Genomic DNA, 20,823 nt, shown 5'->3' with positions numbered 1-20,823 from the left:
TAGCAGCAGGAGCTGGGGGAAAGTTCAAGAAAATTAAAAAGACTGAAATTAACAATTACTACTCTTTATAATGGAGAAACTAGTGCTATGAAAAATTTAAGAGAATACGGTGCATTATATATCCGTAGATCTAGAGACAGCATGTGATAGTCCCAAGACAAGCAATTAGGTTGCCATTACAAAAGTAGAAGATATGGGAAACACTGACTGAGAAGTGTTGGTACTAAATAATAACAAAAGATCTGAAGTAAGACTACTGACAGTGAGATAAATATTTGTATCCCTTAAGTATTAGCAATGAGCCATTTGTTGTTGAAAGGTAATGGAGAAAGCTGTAAAAGAGTGAAGAGGAAGGCCTCAAAGAATTACCATATGCAGATGAAAAGAGTGAGTCTTAAGTTCTCTCTCTTTTCTTGTGGGATAGATTATATTTTACTATAAACTGCAACCTATCTACATATTAGCTAATTACTTGTACCTATCTCATTAGTACAGTACCATGTTTTACCTTATTTTTTTATTGTTTCAGCATTAATAACTTAAGTTTTTACTGAAAACTCAAGACAGTATAAAGTCTATAAGGAATTGTTTGTTAGTTCTTATGTTAACTTTCTTTTATCTTATTCTTGTTATCTTAACAATATTTTGTCATTGTGTATCCTATAAAGTATACAAAACCAGAGAATCTGTCCAGATCTTCATGAAATCCAGATCATTGAGTGATTTCTATTACAGTACTAATAAAGCCATCCTGTCAAAGAAGATGGTAACACTAAAGAGAGTCACAAGGGAAATCTTGACACTGGGGACATTAAGAATTGTCCCAAGCCCAGACCAAGGTATACCTTCATTCTAGATGCTTATACTTTACAAAGGCCCTAGGCTACACAACAGCAAGTATAAACAGAATTGAATAGGAGCACACCCATAACTTCTACTTGTCCAGTTTAAGAACTGGACAAGATTGATGGTCCCTCAGTCTGAGCTAAGTGTGTCATCACTCTGAAGTACTCAGGAGGTACTCATTTGAGATATTTATGCTATACGCCATCCAATCGTAAAGATCCTCACATAGGCAGAGAATCACAAGATCACCCTCATAACAAGGTTTGTTCTGGGATCTCTGAAAGTTACTGCTGATCTTGAGCAGGACACCAGCTTTTCCTGTCAGATTGGTCCCTCAAAACAGGAACATATGCATGACACTGGCATTCCTGAGGGACCCCAGTGATAGATCTACTTGCAACATCTTTAGACCACAACCAATACTCCAAATGTGAAACAACCAAAAGTTCATATTTCCCACCATTCAACCTGACCCAACAGGTGCTGGTAAGTTTCAGGACTCAAGGAACATTTATATAGTCTTTGTCATTTCTCTATGGCTTGGAAGTAACTTCAAATGTTACACGCTATATTAGGTGAATGGCGAGCCTTTAACAAGGGAATGGACAAGGTTTACTGCTTGGGGTAGTGCACAAAATGTTTATGTTCTTGATGTCTATGGTCCTTTAATTGTGGACATTTTCATCTTCCAGGGAGCCAGAGAGAAGTTGCCAATACAGGCTGTAAATTAACCCTCTCTGGAGAGCTTCTGTGACAAAGACATGGGTGCAAGCAGGGACTAATCAGACCTGATCTTCCATTTCAGCCAGTCCACTCATAAATCAAAAGTGAAGCTATCCAGTTGGGACTTAGCCCTGATAGTGTGAAAAACTAAAGAAAACCATCTTTTGAAGCCCTTAATGGGCCTTCATTCCCTGAACAGAATGAATCAACTGCATACCCTATCAAACATTGTGATCCATTCAAAGAACTGGTTCCTTTCAGCATATCATTTGGTTGTGAACTCAATGCAAAGATCCAACAAACAGGACCAAATAATGTCACAATCCTCCCTTTCATCATGCTAACTTCATCATCATAGAACAATGCTTTGTGAGGTGTAAGACTACCACTGTAGGATGAAGGCATGCCCTTCCATATTCTTGGCTGTTCCTAAATTAGGAAATGATTCAGACCACAGAGTCTAGGAATATGATACCCTTGTGGGTCAGGCAAGTCGTATCTATTGCATATACAGAGGTATCTATGAAGGATTTGGCAAAGCTGAGAGTTGAGGCCCACAAAGTCCAAGCAGTCTCCACCTCTGTGGTCTTCACACACAAAATAGAACTGATCACCACCTAAAGGGTAATACTATGCGAACCAGTCACAACTTTCCTATAGTATAACAGACAAATGTTTTTTCTTCGGGCCCTATTGTCACACCAGGACAAATTATGCAAAAATTTTTCCTACTTTTCCTTCCTCTTGTCCACCCCTTTCTCTGGTAACTTCAAGAGTGAAGGAGGCCACATCAGCCCAACTATCTAGGTGAATACCTGCAATTACAGATCCACTTCCTCTACTGGGTACAAACCATTGTTTTTATCACAAAAGACTTGGAGGACAAAACACTTCTGCCTGCTGGAGCTAGTGAATTCTTTTCAGAATGATGCTGTGACTTGGATCATTTCTCCTTTGAATAATGTATCTTATATAAATGGGTTTGTGTGAAGAGTAAGTTTTTGCTTTAAAAAATCAGATTCTTTACCAGTAAACTACTGAGAATGTGTCCTATCTTAAATGAAAGCAAAATTTAATTAATTTAACAACATCATACTTACTATGATATTATCAAGTAAAGTATATATGTTACTCTGCATTTTTTATTAAATATTGTTCATGATCAAACAATTTCATTACCTACAGCATGTATGGTATGTGACAAATAGAAAATAATAAAACCTGTAGAAGACATGCACTACATTTATTATTATTATTATTATTATTATTATTGTTATATTATGATTCTTATTATTATTATTTATTATTATTATTTATTATTATTATTATTAATTATCTATTATATATTATTATTATTATTATTATTTAGTTATTATATTGTTTATTATTATTTATGCTTTATATGCTCATACTGAAAAATAAAACAAAGCTTTAAAACTACGTGATAATCTTCTACAATATAAAAAATCCCAATTTAAAGAAATCTAATAAATATACGTAATTGGAAAAACCACCATATTATAAATGTACATACATACATACTGCTTATGAGTAAATAACATTAAAGAAATAATGCAAATCAGCTAAATAATTACAGCACAAGAGGATTACAATTTAAAGTAACACTGCAGTCTGAACATCAAAATCTACAACACAGTAAATACTAAGCTCTGACAAACTAATTCATATAAAAACTACCTCTATAATCTATTTCTTAAAGCTGATGTTACATATATACAGCCAGTAGCAATGCAGCTAATCATTAGCAGAAGAGCAAATGGCTCATCAAACAAGGTAAAAATGTCAGGTGCAGAGACATTTACCATTAGCTTTTCCCTCCCCCCCACAAAAAAATATGTACAGAAATAAAATTACATTCCAGACAATTTTTTTCAAGTTCAGTAAAGCATGAAACCACAAAGCAATCCCTAAGTTCAATAAAAATCACACCAGAAAATTAGGTCAGTAACAAAGGGCACTCTGCAACATAGTTATTGAAAAGGACAATGAAGTTCTTGAAAAATAATTATCTATAACGGTTAAGACAATTATTGCTATTCTACATTATGATCTGCTGACCAAATATGAAAGAATTTCTCTAGAAAAAAGTTATCTACACAGAAAACCAGAAAACCAAATTGCACAAAACAATCAGGTATATTTTATATAAATAAATATTATAAATAATGCATAAATGCATATGATCACTACAAACTACTGCACTGCAATATTTAAAGTGATTGACTACATAGCTTAATTATCTTGGTAAAATGCTCATAAAAGAAATCTCAAGCATACAACATAAAAAGAGTAAACAGTGATGAAGAAACTCAGCCATATGATGCAAAAACAACAGTAACATTAAGAAACAAAAAAGATTACTTTGCACAACTAATATTTACAGCAAGCAGGGATACCAAAATGAAAATAAATAAATAGACACCATCACCAACACACAAATTGGTCTGATAGAAGAAAACATTCCAATATTGAAATTGGTACTTACCCACTGCACAGGAAGAAATGTTGAAAAACAAAGTAAAATATTAGTTATTGTGTTTCTATATGCTAATACTATCTGTTTTCAGTTCACACTAGATTTTCAAGCCAATCTGAAACCTCTGACACGAATCAATACTGTGCTCATAATCATGCATGCAAGACTGTCTAGCTCACATTAGGAATTTGATTTCCGATTAATCATAAGCTTAGTCTACATAGTTCCATTCCCAGCAATTACCAGTAAAAACAATTTAGCTTTCATTTTCAAATGATAAAGCATGATTCATTAAATTTAATGCATACTATAATCTGTCCATATAGCAACTATTAAATTGAATCTTATTATTTCAAAGAATAAATAAGAACTAGAATCAGTAAAATAAAAGCATTGGATTCCCAAAGCGATACAGTAACCTTTAGGAAGAAGAATAGCAGAAGATCAGTAAAGACCATCTGGCCCATTATGGCAGATTTCAGAGTTGTGTGTAGGCATAGTTGTTGTTAAAGGTAAGAGTTTAACCTAAGTATATTATTTTAGAGAAGATTGAAGACCCAAAGTGCCTGATAGAAGAGCAATTCTCCCTCATAAGAAGCAGCTATGTTGAAGGTAGCCAGGTTTAATGTAAAAACACCTGTGAAAGGATACTTACTAAACAACATTCTTAAGGAATTCCACTGTAAAGTAATGGTTGCAAATGTTACCAGCAGAGAAAGTGAGTCTGCCATCAGGGTTTCGTTTCTGGGCTGTCTTTAATGTGATCTCACTGTACTCTACCACCTGGTAGATTCCATCAACTTTACATACAACACCTGGAAAAATATAATGTGAAATGACTCAGCATGTAAATCATTCAAAATTACATGTAACCATGTAAACCTACAGTCCAAATAAAGTTATTTTTGGTAAGCCAATACTAAATCATTTCAACTAAGTTGATCATTCCAGTACAGGTACTATTAAATTTGAAATGCAAGCAACACACTATGAAAAAATGGCTAAATGGTGTTGTGAGTAAAATATATGAAGTGAACCTTGAAAATTCATACCATAAAGACTAACAGTAAACAAAAGATTGGCCAGTGTTATCCATAAGATACAAATACAGTATCCGCAGACTTTTAGATCTATGTATAAGTTCAGTTTTAGGCACCCAACTGGTGTACCTAGATTCCAGAGAAGAGTAAGTGTTCTATGACAGAGGGGAGGTTAAGTAAACTTAGGATCAAAATTGTGTTAATGTGCAGAATGGTACAGCATTTACCAGAAATAGCTATAGTATGTACCAAAAATTACTAGCCATATGATACACTCAATTTATCTGCCTTTCCTAGAAAGTTTAATCAAGCAAGAGTCAATAATAAAACAAATGTACAAACACTGCATCTTAAAACTATATATTAAGTGATAATGCTATATTCAGCAACACTTTTTAGTCAAGTACAAAACTTATACAGCACATGAATGCGGTTTATCCTACACTTGAATGTAAATGTGGTTAATCCTGCACTTAAATTTAACAAGAAAGATGACTCAACTATTTGGGGGAAATTCAATATATACAGTACTAGAGCCTAATTGAGAAGATTAAGTACATTTAAGCAACAAATGCAAGGTGTAGCAATGGATTTATACACAGTTTCTCACGCTACAAACATGGAAGGAACAATAAAAGTTATTTTCTTAAACTCACCAACAGCCTCAGTTGGGAAGGCTTTCTCTACAACTTTAGCACCACAGTCTGCACCCTTAGAGAGACAATAGCCAATGAAAATAGGGTCAGCCATCTTGACTAGAATATTGTCTACACAATAAACATGAAGGTACTTGATGCCCCGTCTTTCCATATCTTCAAGGACATTCTTTTCCTGCGGAACCAGAAGTGAATTTAGACCTTTACAAAATAGTACATACCTAGTCAGTGTTTTTTCTCTGAATTTTTAAAATCTATTTTGGTTATAGCTTTTCATACATTGAATACCATCAATTAATTCTACATGAACTACTATATGGACTATGCTCTGAAATTACAAGGCCCAATATCAGGCATGTCTGTTTAACCTTTATTTGTTTTCTAGTAATTTAAAGTATTAAAAGATACAAATACTACAACTTATTTCTCCATTAGGACTCACTCTAAGAGCTCTGTAGAGGCCTCCGTTGCCGTCAGGAGCACGAGCCAGCTTGCATGGTTGCTCCAAGATGATTTTGCCATCAAAACTGAAGCAAGGCAGCATGCCTTGCTCAAACACAACCAAATCTTCTTTTTCAAGACCAAAGTAATTGTGGCGAGCAAAGAAATCCATTGTTGGTTCTTTGGTGTGCTCTGATGTCATTATATACCATGGAATCACTCCTGACTGTAAACCCACAAGAAAAGAAAACAATATAAACTTTACGTTAATTTGTATTTTATCAATGTTATTCCTTATTTCAGCATGCAGTATACAACAATATAAAATTTTAAAACTTTCACTCCAAAATAGAATTGACAATAATATTTCATGAATAAATCATCATAGACAGCTTCATATAAAAATGGATGAAATCCTCTTTACCTTGCCAAACTTCTCCTCAGCAAGAGTCTGAAGTCTTCTCAGTCTTTCGGCTTGCAACTGGTAAAGTGTCTTCCCTGATGGGAGCTTGACATCATACATGCCTTTTGGGTAGCTCACTCCCAACCTTGTGCCCTGCCCACCTGCTAGCAGAAGCACTCCAACTCGGCCCTCACTCACCTCACGCAAACCTGAAAAACAATTGATTACTTATATAGTGATAGGACCCACAATATATTAAGTGTTCATACTTGAAAACTAATGTAAGAAATGTCTTAAAATGTTACAACTGGATGGAGCCAAAATTTTGTGCACCGATGTACACAAGTTTTGTATACATTCTCATATACTACTGCATACACAGCAAATGAGACAAGGTGCTTTCACAAAAGTGTAAGCAGTTCACTAGTCTAGGAAAAATTACATAACATATTGAGTATGAATGATATAAAAAGCATATCCAGAAAGAAACTACAAGTTGCTGTGTTTTAGAAAGCCAAAGAACTTTCCTGATTAAAAGAGCATAAGCTAATGACAGACATGTTCATCTCTGCTGAGAAAACTGAACTATTTACACAGTGCAAGATATGTATTTTTAGTTTTATTTATTTGACAATCCATCACATTTTTATTAAGGAATTATAATTGATATTAATTTAAATTACTGGAGTTCAATTTATAGTTACTATATCATCTTGTTTTACATAAATATTTTCATTATGTATTTAAACTGAAAACCTAATTTCATGATACCTGTGTTCAGTTTAATACAGTGAACGTATTGGCATATACATGTGGCTGTTTTTATTGTTGCATTACAAATTTTCATCAGTTCAGTCATCTAACTACAATAATCTATCTATACTGTTGAATCTTCAAGAAGTAGTATAAAATGTTACATCCACAACAAACATCAAAATCTTTTTTTAAGTATATCACATCAATGTGTTAATTTAGAAATGATAAGAACACATAAGACACCGACAAACTTTCAAAGACCCCACACATCTAATTCACTGTTTGGACGAAAGTAGGATGGAATCCAACTGACCTGCCTCCTCATAATCATTGATCTTCTCTAGTGGTGTACGAGTCACAGAACCATGCATCTCTGCTGGGATGGGTTGCATGCGTTCGTCAAGCTTGGTCTGCTCCTCATTGAGGGATGCCACCGTTCGCTTGAAAAACCCGCAAATCTCGTCTAGATCCAGCCTGAGAAGGAATGAAGGAAATGCCTTTATTTCAAAAAGGGACAGAAAATAATGTAGATGTCACCTGGAAGCCAAGTATAAAAAAAAAGAAAGCATGAAATTGTTTCACCCGAAAGCAAAGCACAGTGTTAGAGAAAATAAAAATATGTATATGTGACTTAAATGGACCAATAATAGGTAAAACAGCAACATGATATTCTTTTCTAATTTTAAAATGCACTCAGTTTACCATTCAACAATGCTCTAAGCTGAAAAATAGTTTTCATGGCCTAAGCAAACTCCACAACTTGGTGGAGATTTGGCTTTTCTGTTTTGTGTCTCAAGTTTTCATAACATTCACAAGCAGTACTGTGAAATAATAATTTGCAAGAAAAATGATGTAGAGAGTGTGAGTTATAAAAGCACAGAATGAATGTGAGACAATGACAATAGTTACTAAGGGTAAAATACAATGCTGATGTTAAGAGCAGCAGCAATGGTTACTGATATCATAAGCAAAACAGATAGTACAAAGAGACCTAGTTAGAAAAAGAAAATGCAGTGGATTGATGACAAAAGGATTTAATGACTGAGCAGTGTAAATAAAGATTTTTATATGAACAATGAGATACAGAGAAGCAGTATCATACCGGGAGCAAGATAAAGGAATAAATGGAAATTCTACAGAAAAGCTTAGCAGGACGCCATGTTTGCCCTTAGGGGATGAGTGTAAAAATCTAAACAAAAGACTGCAAATTTCTCAAATGATCTCAAGTACCACTTTATATACACTATATTCTAAACCTCAATAAAAAATTATTAATAAACGATATCTTCATGTGGAGTTCTTCTGCAGAATTACCAAATAAATAAAAAGTCCGGGTGATCCTCAAAGATAAAAAAATCATGGCCCTGATGGCTAAGTAAAGTTACTTTGATTCTGTAAGGGAAAATCAGGAAATGATTATGCACTAAGCAGATGAAAATGAAGGTAACTGTCATTGGGACGAACAAAACAAGACTACAACTTAACATACAGAGACAGAGGGCAAAACCAAAAATAAACTGGACAAGGAAATCTTACATTACAAACAAACTGATATTGAGAAGTTAAAACTCCTTAAGGTTAATATTTACAAAAAATGTTTCTATATCTTGAAACCAGACAATTTTATATCGAATCAATCCGTAAATCTATTGCTAGAGCTATGTATGCCACATACAGCTTTTTCCTTTTATATCCAAACTTCTCAAATAACTATTTCATATGACAAACTTGATACATACATCCTATTCCTTGTTTAAACCAACTACTGTTCCTCCCCCATCAGTCCTTCTGAAGATTACAATGTAATGAATGAACTGGTGATAATGACAGACAAGGAGAATACGATTATATGCATTTAGAACAGAAAGTAAACAATACTAATGAATGACAGATGGTAAACGCGAGATGCTGATAAAAATGATAAAACTTGCCGTGAAAACTTGAGCGTGATCTAACGTTAAGAATAAATATGCTGCCTAGGAAAATGACGTACAGGACTGAAGACTTTGAAGTATGACATGCGATTACGTAAATACAATTTAAAAATGATAGAGAGAGAGAGAGAGAGAGAGAGAGAGAGAGAGAGAGAGAGAGAGAGGAGATGGTAAACGAGATAAAAAGTAAGATAGAATAGGCTGTGGACAAAACGAAAAATATATATTTAAAACTAAACAAGAGGCTATAAAATGTAATCCTTGAGAAAGCAAGGGCATGAAAATCAAATATAAAAAACGAAAACCAAAAACAAAAAGAAACAGATGAAATGAACTGAGGAGACGTCAGATATATACGATAGAGAACCCCTGACACACGAATCGAGATAATGAACTGACAAGGGAGGATAACGTTACAGGCATCAGAAAAGACAGTTGCAAAGGATACACAGGAGGTGATGGCAGAGACGAAGGAAAAAATTAGAATAAATGTTAAAACTAACTCTGTTAACGGAAAGGAATCTGGCTGAATATGATGCAAATGACTGTACATAAAATATACAAAACTAACTCTTAAAAGAGTAAAGTCAAATAAGTATTGATCAAACCCAAAGTCCTACACTTCAAATGGCATCAATCGATACTGATGACAGTAAATGGCAATTTCGTACTGGACTGGTAACACAGCATAAGCAACAAGTTAGTAAGTTGAAAACAACTGACATTATACCAACAATAAGTAGCAAGAGCAGAAATGTCGCTGTCTGTATCTCGATAAATGAGAACACAAATCAACCGCAATCTTCAACACTGAGGTTACAGGATGATAACCAGGCCAAAACATTGAATGATAACCAGGACAAGAAATAGGGATGAGAATCACTGGGAAAATACGGTATGAAGAGCGAAAGATGTCAAGAAGACTTCATATAAAAAAGAAATGAAGCGTCGGCAAAGAAAACGAAGAGGATGATGATGATGAGAAGAGACAAAAGGAACTAGACGTGGAAGGGAATGTAATGCCGTTACTGATAGTTCAGTGGATGATAAAGGCACCAATGATTTACACGGCAGAGCAAATGAAGACGATCATCAAGAAAAAAACAAATGGAAAGAAAGTTGATAAACATCTGAATGAGGAAAAAGAGCGATGATGATAGCGCAAAGGAGAGAGTGGTAAAGTTGGCTAAGTTAAAAGAAAAGGCAAGGAGATGGTGGCAGGGTTAGAATCAATATTCTAACAAGAATCAACAAATGTATCGATCGATAATAATTATGAGACGAAGGAGAAGCAATGACGGTAAAATGAAGACAATGAAGATGGAATCACACCCGGTCAAGAACTGGACATGTGAAGAAAATGAATGCGTGAAGGTAGAGTATAGATGATGCTAATATAATACAAATAACTGACTATACCAATAGACTAAAGAAAAGGTCACAATTAGTTTAATAAGGTGGTGAACAGAAAGTGCTTATTTGCAAATTTGAAGATAAATGTCAAGGCAATACTGAAAAGTCCGAGATATAACAGCAAATATACCATAAGGATCAAAATATGAGGCCCAGAGGATGCAGTAAATTACAAGAACGGAAGTAGAGACACCCTAAAAAAGTATATTGAAAAAAGACAAAGCACATTCGTTCAGAGGTGGGAAACAATCACAATGGCGACTGAACTACTAACAGTTGGAAAGGGAAAGGCAACCAAGCAGATGACGTCAGGTAGATGCTGAAGCACAGAGACATTACGGAAAACGTATTGATGCTGACAAAAGGAAGAGGAACAAGTAATGATCCTGACACAATGAAAAGCAACGAGTAATGACATTGACACAGGAAAAGTGAACAAGTAATAATGCTGATACAGGAAAAAGGAACAAATAATGATGCTGACATGGATGATGGAACAGACATCGGGATGTCTACCTGGGAAAAGGAAATGTAATGGGGATAATGGCAATAATGAAATGGGAAAATCGTCCATTCTAGAGTAGAAGGAAAAAGTATGGTAAGAGGTGACTCATGGAATCGTTGAAAAGAATACTCAAGACGCAGTTAATGGCGACAATACAGTCACACTGCACAGCCAACGTTGTGCGCGACTACGGGAAAATGATCAAGGATGGAAGATGTTCTCAAGGTGGGAAGAAACAAAAAGATATCGCAAGGACCAGCAAGAACACTAAGTTAAATGGAGGCAGTGATGTGACATCACCGGGAAAGGTCATTCTGACAACCGATAAAGAAAGATGAGTAGGTGAAGAGCAGCAGACCCATAGAAGGGGTTGGTCAGTGGCCTAAATGTCTTGGAGGGGGATGGGTGGGAGAGAGGAGCGAAAATTTCTCCACCACATTATTTTAACTACTATCATATTTATAATTAATATAGCAATGAAAAATCTCGCACCTAGCCTTTACGTTGTTGATATTGATGACATAAAGATTCGTGTCCATAATATAACTGTATTTCAAAACTTATATATATATATATATATTATATCAACTAAAAATTCCCTCGGTACATATATGAAAATATATCAATTCCGAGGTAGAGCGAATTAAGATATTAAAGGACATTTGTAGCTCGAATGATTTATATGAATCACGGTGATGTGATAAATATTCATATATATATATATATATATATTATATATATATATATATATATATATATATATTATATATATATTTTTTTTTTCATTAAATAATGTCAGCCTCGAAGAATAAGTAACCTAACCCTTTATAATGCGGAGAGAGCCTTGGATGCTGACGCAGGAAAGGAAAATAAGGGATGAAAAAGATAATGGAGAGCCAACACAAAATAATGGGGAAGTGATGACGCTACGAGAGGCTGATCTTGTCAACAACATATAGGTAGCCAGAAACAAATGCTGCTACTATCAATTACAGCTAATGCAAGGGAGAGGGAAGAAATCAAAGGAGAAACTATCACATGTAAAAGCTGAAAAAAAACAAAAATTCATATATAATATATATATATCTATATATATATATATATATATATATATATATATATATCATATATATATATATATATATTAAAAAAAACGATACTTACTCATTAAGTTCATTGTAGAGGGATTTCTTCTGGCCTTCAGTGAGCACATCCCAGAACTGCAGCAAATGCTCCTGGCCGTAAGCAGCCAATCGAGAGCGAAGACCAGACACGTCCATCATGGTGGCTGGAAAGAAAGACCAGAGTCAAAAGTTAGGCAAGAGTAGAAATAAATACATTAGAGTCTACGTTTACATAAAGGTATGAATAACTCAACCTATTTAAATGTGGAATGGAATACAATACAGAAATGATGGCAAATGCCAAGCGCTGGGACCTGAGGTCATTCAGCACGGAAAGCAATGAAAGGCCTGGCATCCAGTGGCCGAAGAGGCGCTGTAAAGAACCTTACGAAATGCCTACAGTGCATCGCATGGGGGTGCACTGACAGCACTACCCTCCACGGGGTATTTCCATGTGTATTGAGTATATATACTGTACAATAGTCTGGAGAGCAATCCGTGGAAGATAAAAGAAAAAAAAATGGGCTGAAAAATGAAAGGTTTTCAAAGTTTTAAATAGATCTCAGGTGATGCAACTAAAATGGAGAAAGATTTCGACGGAGGCGTCTACTACTTGCATCACAGAAATAATCCCCATCGGGTATATACAACGAAGGGCCTTCAAATATTCTCAGAGTATATTTGAGAGAACCTTGTATACAACAATACAATTATACATATTTTCACATGAAGTCTATCGAGAAAATATGTCTTCGCGGATGGCAACAAAAGATACGGAGAGAAATAAACTGTTAGAATTAATCTGACTCGGTAAAAGATAAAAATATAAAAGGTTCTCATGGAGGCGCTGAATACTCGTAACGTAAACGCACATAGCGCCTCTTGTTTACGGGACAACACAAGTGGTTGCTATCGGATGTTTGTGAAACTGGAAGAAATACGCCAATAAATATTCGAAGAATCGATGCGCAAATATATACGAAAGCTCAAGGGTCGTGCTAAATCACTGAAGTCAGGTGTAAACGACGCATTTTCTCCTCTTTCTACATTTCTCTTTACCTCCTCTTACTTCTTCCTAATGAATACCATATCTTTTTTGGATGTTTGAACTTCAAGTCGATAGCCCCTATGGCGGGCTTGTTCCATATAAATAGGGTTCATCTTCTGAACAACAACAACAACAACAATAATAATAATAATAATAATAATAATAATAATAATAATAATAATAATAATAATAACGGCAAACCCCACAAAAAGTCTCGCCACTCGGTAAAGACATCTCGTCCGATGCAGCGGAGAAGGGGAAAGGATGAGGAGGAGGAGGAGGTGAATATATGGGAAGGTGCACAGCCAGGTCACGCTGGGAGGAGCGTGGGGGGGGGGGGGGGGGAGATGTGTGGAAAAGGGGAGGAGGAGGGCGACTGGAGGAGAAGAAGAGGAAGGCGATGGTGGCGGTGTGACCTTGCCATCTTCAGATGAAAGTGAGACTGCCGCCGCCGCTGTAACCGTTACATGTGGGTCATGCGAGCCCCCCAGGCACTATGGTCCTCCTCCGCCTACGCACTCATCTCGCGGCTCTCAAAAAGGTCTGCTGGCGTGAATGCATATTGCATGCAATTCGAAACGATGAATAAATGAGGTTAATGAATGGAATGAGACCAACGGCCAAGCGCTGGGACCTATGAGGTCATTCAGCGCTGACAGGGGAACTGAAATAAACAGTACAAAGGTTTGAAAGATGCAACAGGAGGAAAACCTCAAAGCAGCTGCACTACGAATTAAATGAGGGTGGAGAGAAAGACGAAAGGAATAGGATATGAACGGAGGTGCAGTCAAAGGAATGAAAGGGTGGCAGCAATAGGTCGAAGGGACGATGCAAAGAACCTTACGTCATGCCTAAAGCGCACCGCATGAGGTGCACTGACGGCACTACCCCTTACCGGGATCATGAACAAGATAACTCTGCATCATGTAGCACTCAAAACACATCTTGGACTCGCGACGGGTTCAAGGCTTATTCTCATATGTCGCAACTGTCTGCAGGCATTCAACTTCAAACATAACCTGGTTCATTTACACATGAATAAACGTGTGTCAGGGTATATTTATATTCACCCGAGGGCATAGCAGGAATACGACTTGCTGTATCTCCTGGATTAATCATTTTTAGGTCACTATTTCAAATGCTAACGGTACTGCATAGCAAATATCGGGTACGTGAATCATTCAAGAGAGAGAGAGAGAGAGTGAGGAGAGAGATTGCGGTAAATGATCCAGGTCACTAAATTTTCTCGGTCTGCACCGCGGACTTGTAAACCCTTTGCAATCAATCAGTTTTTGAACACACCCACGACGTGAGTTATTCCGAGTTTCACCTTTCACTTCCACGTTACTGTCAATCTTTCTTCTCAGTTCGTTAATTGTACACTCATACATAGTATGTATGCATTATATAAGTGTGTATATATATATATATAATATATATATATATATATATATATATATATATATATATATAAACATATATATATATATATATATATATATATATTATTTATATTATATACACACACACACACACACACATATATATATCTAATAATTATATTATATAATATGGTTTATTTATATTATATGTATATTATATATAATATATATATATATCTATATAGATATATATATATATATGTAGTTTATTTATATTTATATATATATATATATCTATATATATATATATATATATATATATATATGATGTTATATATATATCCATCAAATATTTTCGTGACATAAAGCACTTCGTAACGATGAAGACTTTTCAAAGTACGTAGAAATTTCAGGGTTGCTTCAAGAAGCCCTATCCCAGCTTAACTAATATTCAAGGGAAACGTCACGTGCAACAATAAACCCAAACCAATAAACAATTCACAATAAATCTTTAACAACAAACCTAAGACTCATGCACAGCCATCTCGTGCGCACTCGTCTCATACACCAAAGACCTCATTCTACACAAGCGACGCTTTTTCTACGCAATGCTGTACCATTTGAAAATTCCTTACCATCTTGAAAAAGGCAGTTATGAAGCATAAAGGAACAATAACATTCATGGTGGTATTTTGAACGCGTGGCACCGTCAAAGTTCCTACGCCACTTTGATAAACCAATTAATTAACATCAAGCGACTGTCTCAGTTCAGTGAATCCCTTCACGTATTAGGAATGAGGCGACGGATAAAATTCAAGTCTGACAATGAATGAAAATTCTCAGAAAGAAATGACGCCGGTATAGATTGGGCGGATGTCAGTTATATTGGAATAAAATATCCTGATTCATGGAAAGTAATTAACCGCGTAGACTGTAGTCAAAGCTGAACGCTACACTCATTATATGGATTTTCTTTGCATTTGGGCCTCTAAGCAGATTATGGCAACATTTTTTATAAAAATATCTGCCCTCCCCCTCACAAAAAAATGACCTTGTCTAAAGGAAATGGCCTCAAAGCATCTACTATGGTTATTGACATAGAGAACAATAAGCTTTTTATGGGAAGTATAAGTAAATGACAACTTTCTACATCTTGAGTAAATCATGAGACAAGAAACAATGCATTTTAAAAAAGAAACACATCAATTAAGAAGAAAGAGACAACATGCAGTCAGGCCAAGTGAATGTTTATAGATTTCAACTGAAATAATTCCGATCACATTAAGAATTGGACAACAAAGGAGGGCAAATACAAGCAGCCTAAATAGTGGTCAATTTTTAAGGGGTAAAAGAGAGAATCTTTACGCTAACGTTCCAAGCTGAGAAGCCTGAAGTGGAAATACAAGCCCGGTCGACGTTGAAGTTCAAGATGAGGTCTAAAGCTTAGAACGAAACTTCGCCAAGGGAGCGCCACTGAGTGATCGCAAGAGGAACAAACCGACTGGGGCGGGTGGAGTTAGTGAAGGCTCTAATCTCTGTCAACGTTCTGAAAGTTGTTTTCGAAGACTAAGGTATTGATCTTAAAATGCACAGTCGCACACGCCGTGTTGCCTGTGCTTATACATAAATGCATGCACAAAGAAGTAGAAAAACTGATATACGTATACATACATACAAACATTATATATATATATATATATATATATATATATATATATATATATATATATATATATATGATTTTACAATCTTGTTTGGCTTTCTATGCACACTTACCACGGATATGTAGTTTCAACAAGCTTTTATCATATGAATTCATATATACATGACGCGACACAATTAATCACCATCATCATGAATGCTTTGTTCGTTTCAAATATCAATTAAAACACTAAGCAGATAAAAACAATCTTGATGAATCATACACAAAACCTATCTACTACATGCATGAGCCACTTATGTGGAAAGAATTGCTAATTAAACTGTGCACCATCACAATGAAAGATCATTTTGCAATGCATGGTGACGTTACTTACAACACTAAAATGGTAACTTTACATACAAGTGAATAGCTGTTAAATTGCTGAATAATCCTTTCATGCCAATACCAGTCCCATGAATCCCACTCTTCACGACGAGAGAGAGAGAGAGAGAGAGAGAGAGACTTGTTTACCATCCTACTGAAACAATCGACTTCCCAAAGCAAAGCAGGTCATAGATAGCACGGGAGGGGGAGGTAGTAGAAGTCTGCCCTATCCCACCTTGAACTTTCGGTTGTGTATATGAAATGGCACTTGACCCTGGTAAAGGCGACGGGCCCTTAGCCTTCTCCCCCATACCTAATACGGACTTCCTGGCCGAAAATAATTTTCTTCCTTTGGCTGACTACACTACCATGAGGGATTTCAGCTGCCCAACCCAACAAAAGAGCCTTTCCACATCTTCTGAAACATCTTACAAACATCGAGTGTTATTTTTCTTTGCCGAAGTCTTCTTTTACGTTTTAAACGTTTTTCATTCTTCATTAATCATTAAGAAGATTAATTCTAAGGCCGAAATTTGCTGTAAAGAAATATATAGTACGGCAAGCCTACAAAGACTCTACAAAGACTTTGTCATGACGTAAAATAATAATAAAAAATGTAATATGGACAATTTTCTATCTTTGCAAAATAGCAGTTCAAAAAAAGTCATGGAATTTTGTGGAAATGTTTTTGTTCCCACGTCACTCAAAACTGAGAAACAGCCAGGTGGAAAGTGATGAATTTGCATTGTCTGCCGACGTCCTTGAGAGAGGGCTCTCATCACCAGTAACTATTAGCACCAGACGCTTTTTTTTTTGTATCAACAGCTAAGAAAATAAAAAGTTCGGACAGAATTTAGTCATTATTCAAAAGGGTCAAAATAATAATAATAATAATAATAATATAATAATAATAATAATAATAATAATAATAATAATAATAATAATAATAATAATAATAATAATAATAATAATAATAATAATAATAATAATTCTAACTTCTACACTGATGAGCAGGTGTTCGAAAGTCTGTTTTTACACAGATATATATTTTAATATATAATTGTGGATTTTTTAACACTAATAATAATAATAAATAATAATAATAATAATAATAATAATAGGAACGATTACAGAAACATTGGTAATGACACAGGATATAAAAACAGTCATTTCATTGCACAAAGCAGATACTATGCTTTAGACGCATACCGTATGCAATATATAAATGAAAAACCACTGAAACCCATTTATTTCAAAGCCGAAACAATGAAGAGAAATCCTCTTCAAGAAGACCCTAATCTTGAACGAACCGTTGGCAATATTTTCCATATTCTAATTAAGTATAAAACCACATTCCGTCATGAAAGTCTTCAGACCTTTCAATTACCAAGTAGTCTCAAGATAAGACTGTTTACTGACGCCTAAAGCGAACAATCTTCACCGACGCCAGCAAGAAAAAAAAATCAACTTCATTTCTCAACGCTGTAGCCACTAAGCGGTTCAAGCTTCTCCTCCATCGGAAATACCGGTGTTCTCAACTGCGGACCTCCTTCACATCATTTGAGAATTTATTTCAGAACTGAAGCAGAATTATTTGCTTGCTTGTATGGTGTTTTTACATTGCATGGAATCAGTGTTTATTCAGCAACGGGACCAATGGCTTTACGTGACTTCCGAACCACGTTGAGAGAGTGAACTTCTATCACCAGAAATACGCATCTCTGACCCCTCAATGGAATGCACGAAAATCGAACTCGCGGTCACCGAGGTGGCAGGCCAAGACCAAACCGACCACATCACTGAGGCGCTCTGAAGCAGAATCATAACCTCCTCTAGGCAACCAAGATACCAAACTCCGTCGCTTGGCAGCTGGGCATTTCCAAATACCAAAGGGGTCAATAACGTCACCTAGTCGAATGCCACAGCCTTCGGCTTCTGTCGACTACAGCCAGGGCGCGCGAGAGCGGGTTTATATATCTCAGGGGCAATGGCGTCATTATCAAGCCAAGTCTCCCGGACATTCCATCTTTAGAGAGATTTCTCACACCATGAGCGGCCAAGACAAAATACTAACTGCTTGCATTTACTAGAAACACTGAGATGCTTACGAGTAAGTTGATCTGCTGCGTTAAGAAGTAACAACGTATCTCAAGATGACAGCAGTTCAATACTTTCGATATGGATGCATAAGATGACGAAGAAGAAGGAAAATGAAAATGCACGCGGATGTCAATGCACGAGACAAATTTGAGTGAGGGAGAGACTGCAGCCACCGTGCACACGGAACTCGAAATAAACCGCAAAATATTAAAATGACAAAAATGGAAATAGAACCTTCTCCAACAACATTCCGGCACACAGCCAAGCACGGGACACGTAAGCAGATAGGACAAAGCGATACCCTAGTCCTATAATTCAAGGTAAGTTGTACAGACCGCCCACCTCAGACTCACCCTTTGAGGGACCGTTTACCCAATCAAATTCGAGGTCTTTCGCTCCACGAAAGGGATGAAAGAGGCGCAAGAAGAACCAACCCCTCTTCCCTTACATAGGGAGATTTCAACAGACACGTGAATGATGATCACGGCTCCCACAGGCAATCCTCTGCCTCTTACTGCTACACAAGGCCAACTTCGTCACGTCCCAGCGGTTTACTTTCGTGCCACGCTCCCAGGAAAAGCGAATACTGCCTTCCTCTCTGAACGCCCAGGATGTAAACAAAATCCAAAATGTTTCAACAGAAACATTTTTGTTGATTTAGTAGTTTCTCGGTCGACTATTTCATTCACTGCTATTACCACGAAGAAATGACAAGAACCTTCATAAGAAACGAGAGGGGTGATGAAAGGAAATGGGAAGAGTGATGAAAGTGATAACCAGAAATACAGCATTCCCCACCCATCCTGCAACACCACCCAATACTGGGAGGAGACAAAAACCCTCTCATACAAAATTCACTGAGCTTCGGGTTACACTCTTTGCAGCTGTCAGTTAGCGACCATTCTTCGGCACACAACAACAGCCACCCACTCATTCATAACGATTAAAGAAATTTGAAAGTAATATCTCCATCATGCAGACTCCATTGCTAGCAGACAGCGCTGTCAAGCACAAATTTCAAGGATTTCCATGATAACAGAAACTGTAGGAAAATGCTCATGCTGAAATAAATGCAAATAACAGTCATCAAATAGCGTTCAAAATAAAGAGAAAAAGAGCATCATTCATCGTAACCATATACAAGAAGGCACTCTCTCAATGAAACCATTACAAACAGTTGGAATGCAATGTCAAAACCATGATCATTCCAAAGTTTCTTTCCTAATGCAATAAGCACTTGAAAACGATTAGGAAAGGGGGGGGATGAAGCCATTATAATTTTAAAATTATGCACACACACACACACACATATATATATATATATATATATATATATATATATAATATATATATATATATATATACACGTGCGCAAACATATCCCATACTATGAAAGGCTTCAAACGTCACGCAATGTCTTACATGTTACTAAATGCACCATTAACTGCGATATCCACTGGTGATAACAGTTTTTCAACGAACAACGAACATGAGCAACACGAAAGCCGAGAGGGTTAAGAAGTCAAGAAGAAGAGGAGCAGAAAAGAAGAGAATAGGCTTTGTTGGATGAGAGACGAACCAAACGCTTAAGCTCAGCGTTCCCCGAGTTAGTCATCCACTGAAGCGCCAGTCTGACTATGCTTTTAGCATGAATCTTACGCCTCCTGTATACAAATTGTGGCACTTGATATATTCAATTGTTGCAGTACAAAGCGAGCCAAGATCTGCCTAAGGGTCTTCTGCTCGTGAAGACGGAGTCAGTCATCCCAAGGCTATGATTCAGAGCAAGGTCGCACTAACGTCCCCAGAAGTATTTCAATAAATATGCGTCAATTTCAATAAATAGCGTCGATTTCAATAAATATGCGCCACAGCCGATTTTAAACCGAATCCAAGCAAACAGAGTTTTACCCAATTTTCTGTGGAACA

At 36.2% G+C, this 20,823-nt stretch overlaps 1 protein-coding gene across 10 annotated transcripts in view; it reads right to left on the bottom strand.

Annotated features, from left to right (window-relative positions):
- Positions 1 to 20,823, bottom strand: part of LOC135215565 (UDP-N-acetylhexosamine pyrophosphorylase-like) — a 173,703-nt gene that overhangs the window by 24,715 nt on the left and 128,165 nt on the right. For all 10 annotated transcript variants that reach the window (XM_064250421.1, XM_064250419.1, XM_064250422.1 and 7 more), the window contains 6 exons: positions 12,379 to 12,502; positions 7,676 to 7,836; positions 6,628 to 6,815; positions 6,205 to 6,429; positions 5,763 to 5,937; positions 4,722 to 4,881 (listed from right to left, as the gene is read on the bottom strand). In XM_064250421.1, the coding sequence (XP_064106491.1) occupies positions 4,722 to 4,881; positions 5,763 to 5,937; positions 6,205 to 6,429; positions 6,628 to 6,815; positions 7,676 to 7,836; positions 12,379 to 12,497 (1,028 nt within the window). In that variant the 5' untranslated portion in view covers positions 12,498 to 12,502. The remainder of the gene's footprint in view (positions 1 to 4,721; positions 4,882 to 5,762; positions 5,938 to 6,204; positions 6,430 to 6,627; positions 6,816 to 7,675; positions 7,837 to 12,378; positions 12,503 to 20,823) is intronic.

Source organism: Macrobrachium nipponense, chromosome 5 (genome assembly GCF_015104395.2).
Source record: "Macrobrachium nipponense isolate FS-2020 chromosome 5, ASM1510439v2, whole genome shotgun sequence".
In the NCBI taxonomy this organism is placed as follows: Eukaryota; Metazoa; Arthropoda; class Malacostraca; order Decapoda; family Palaemonidae; genus Macrobrachium; species Macrobrachium nipponense.
The sequence above is the reverse complement of the archived record's forward strand: the minus strand, read 5'-3'. Positions and strand labels throughout refer to the sequence as shown.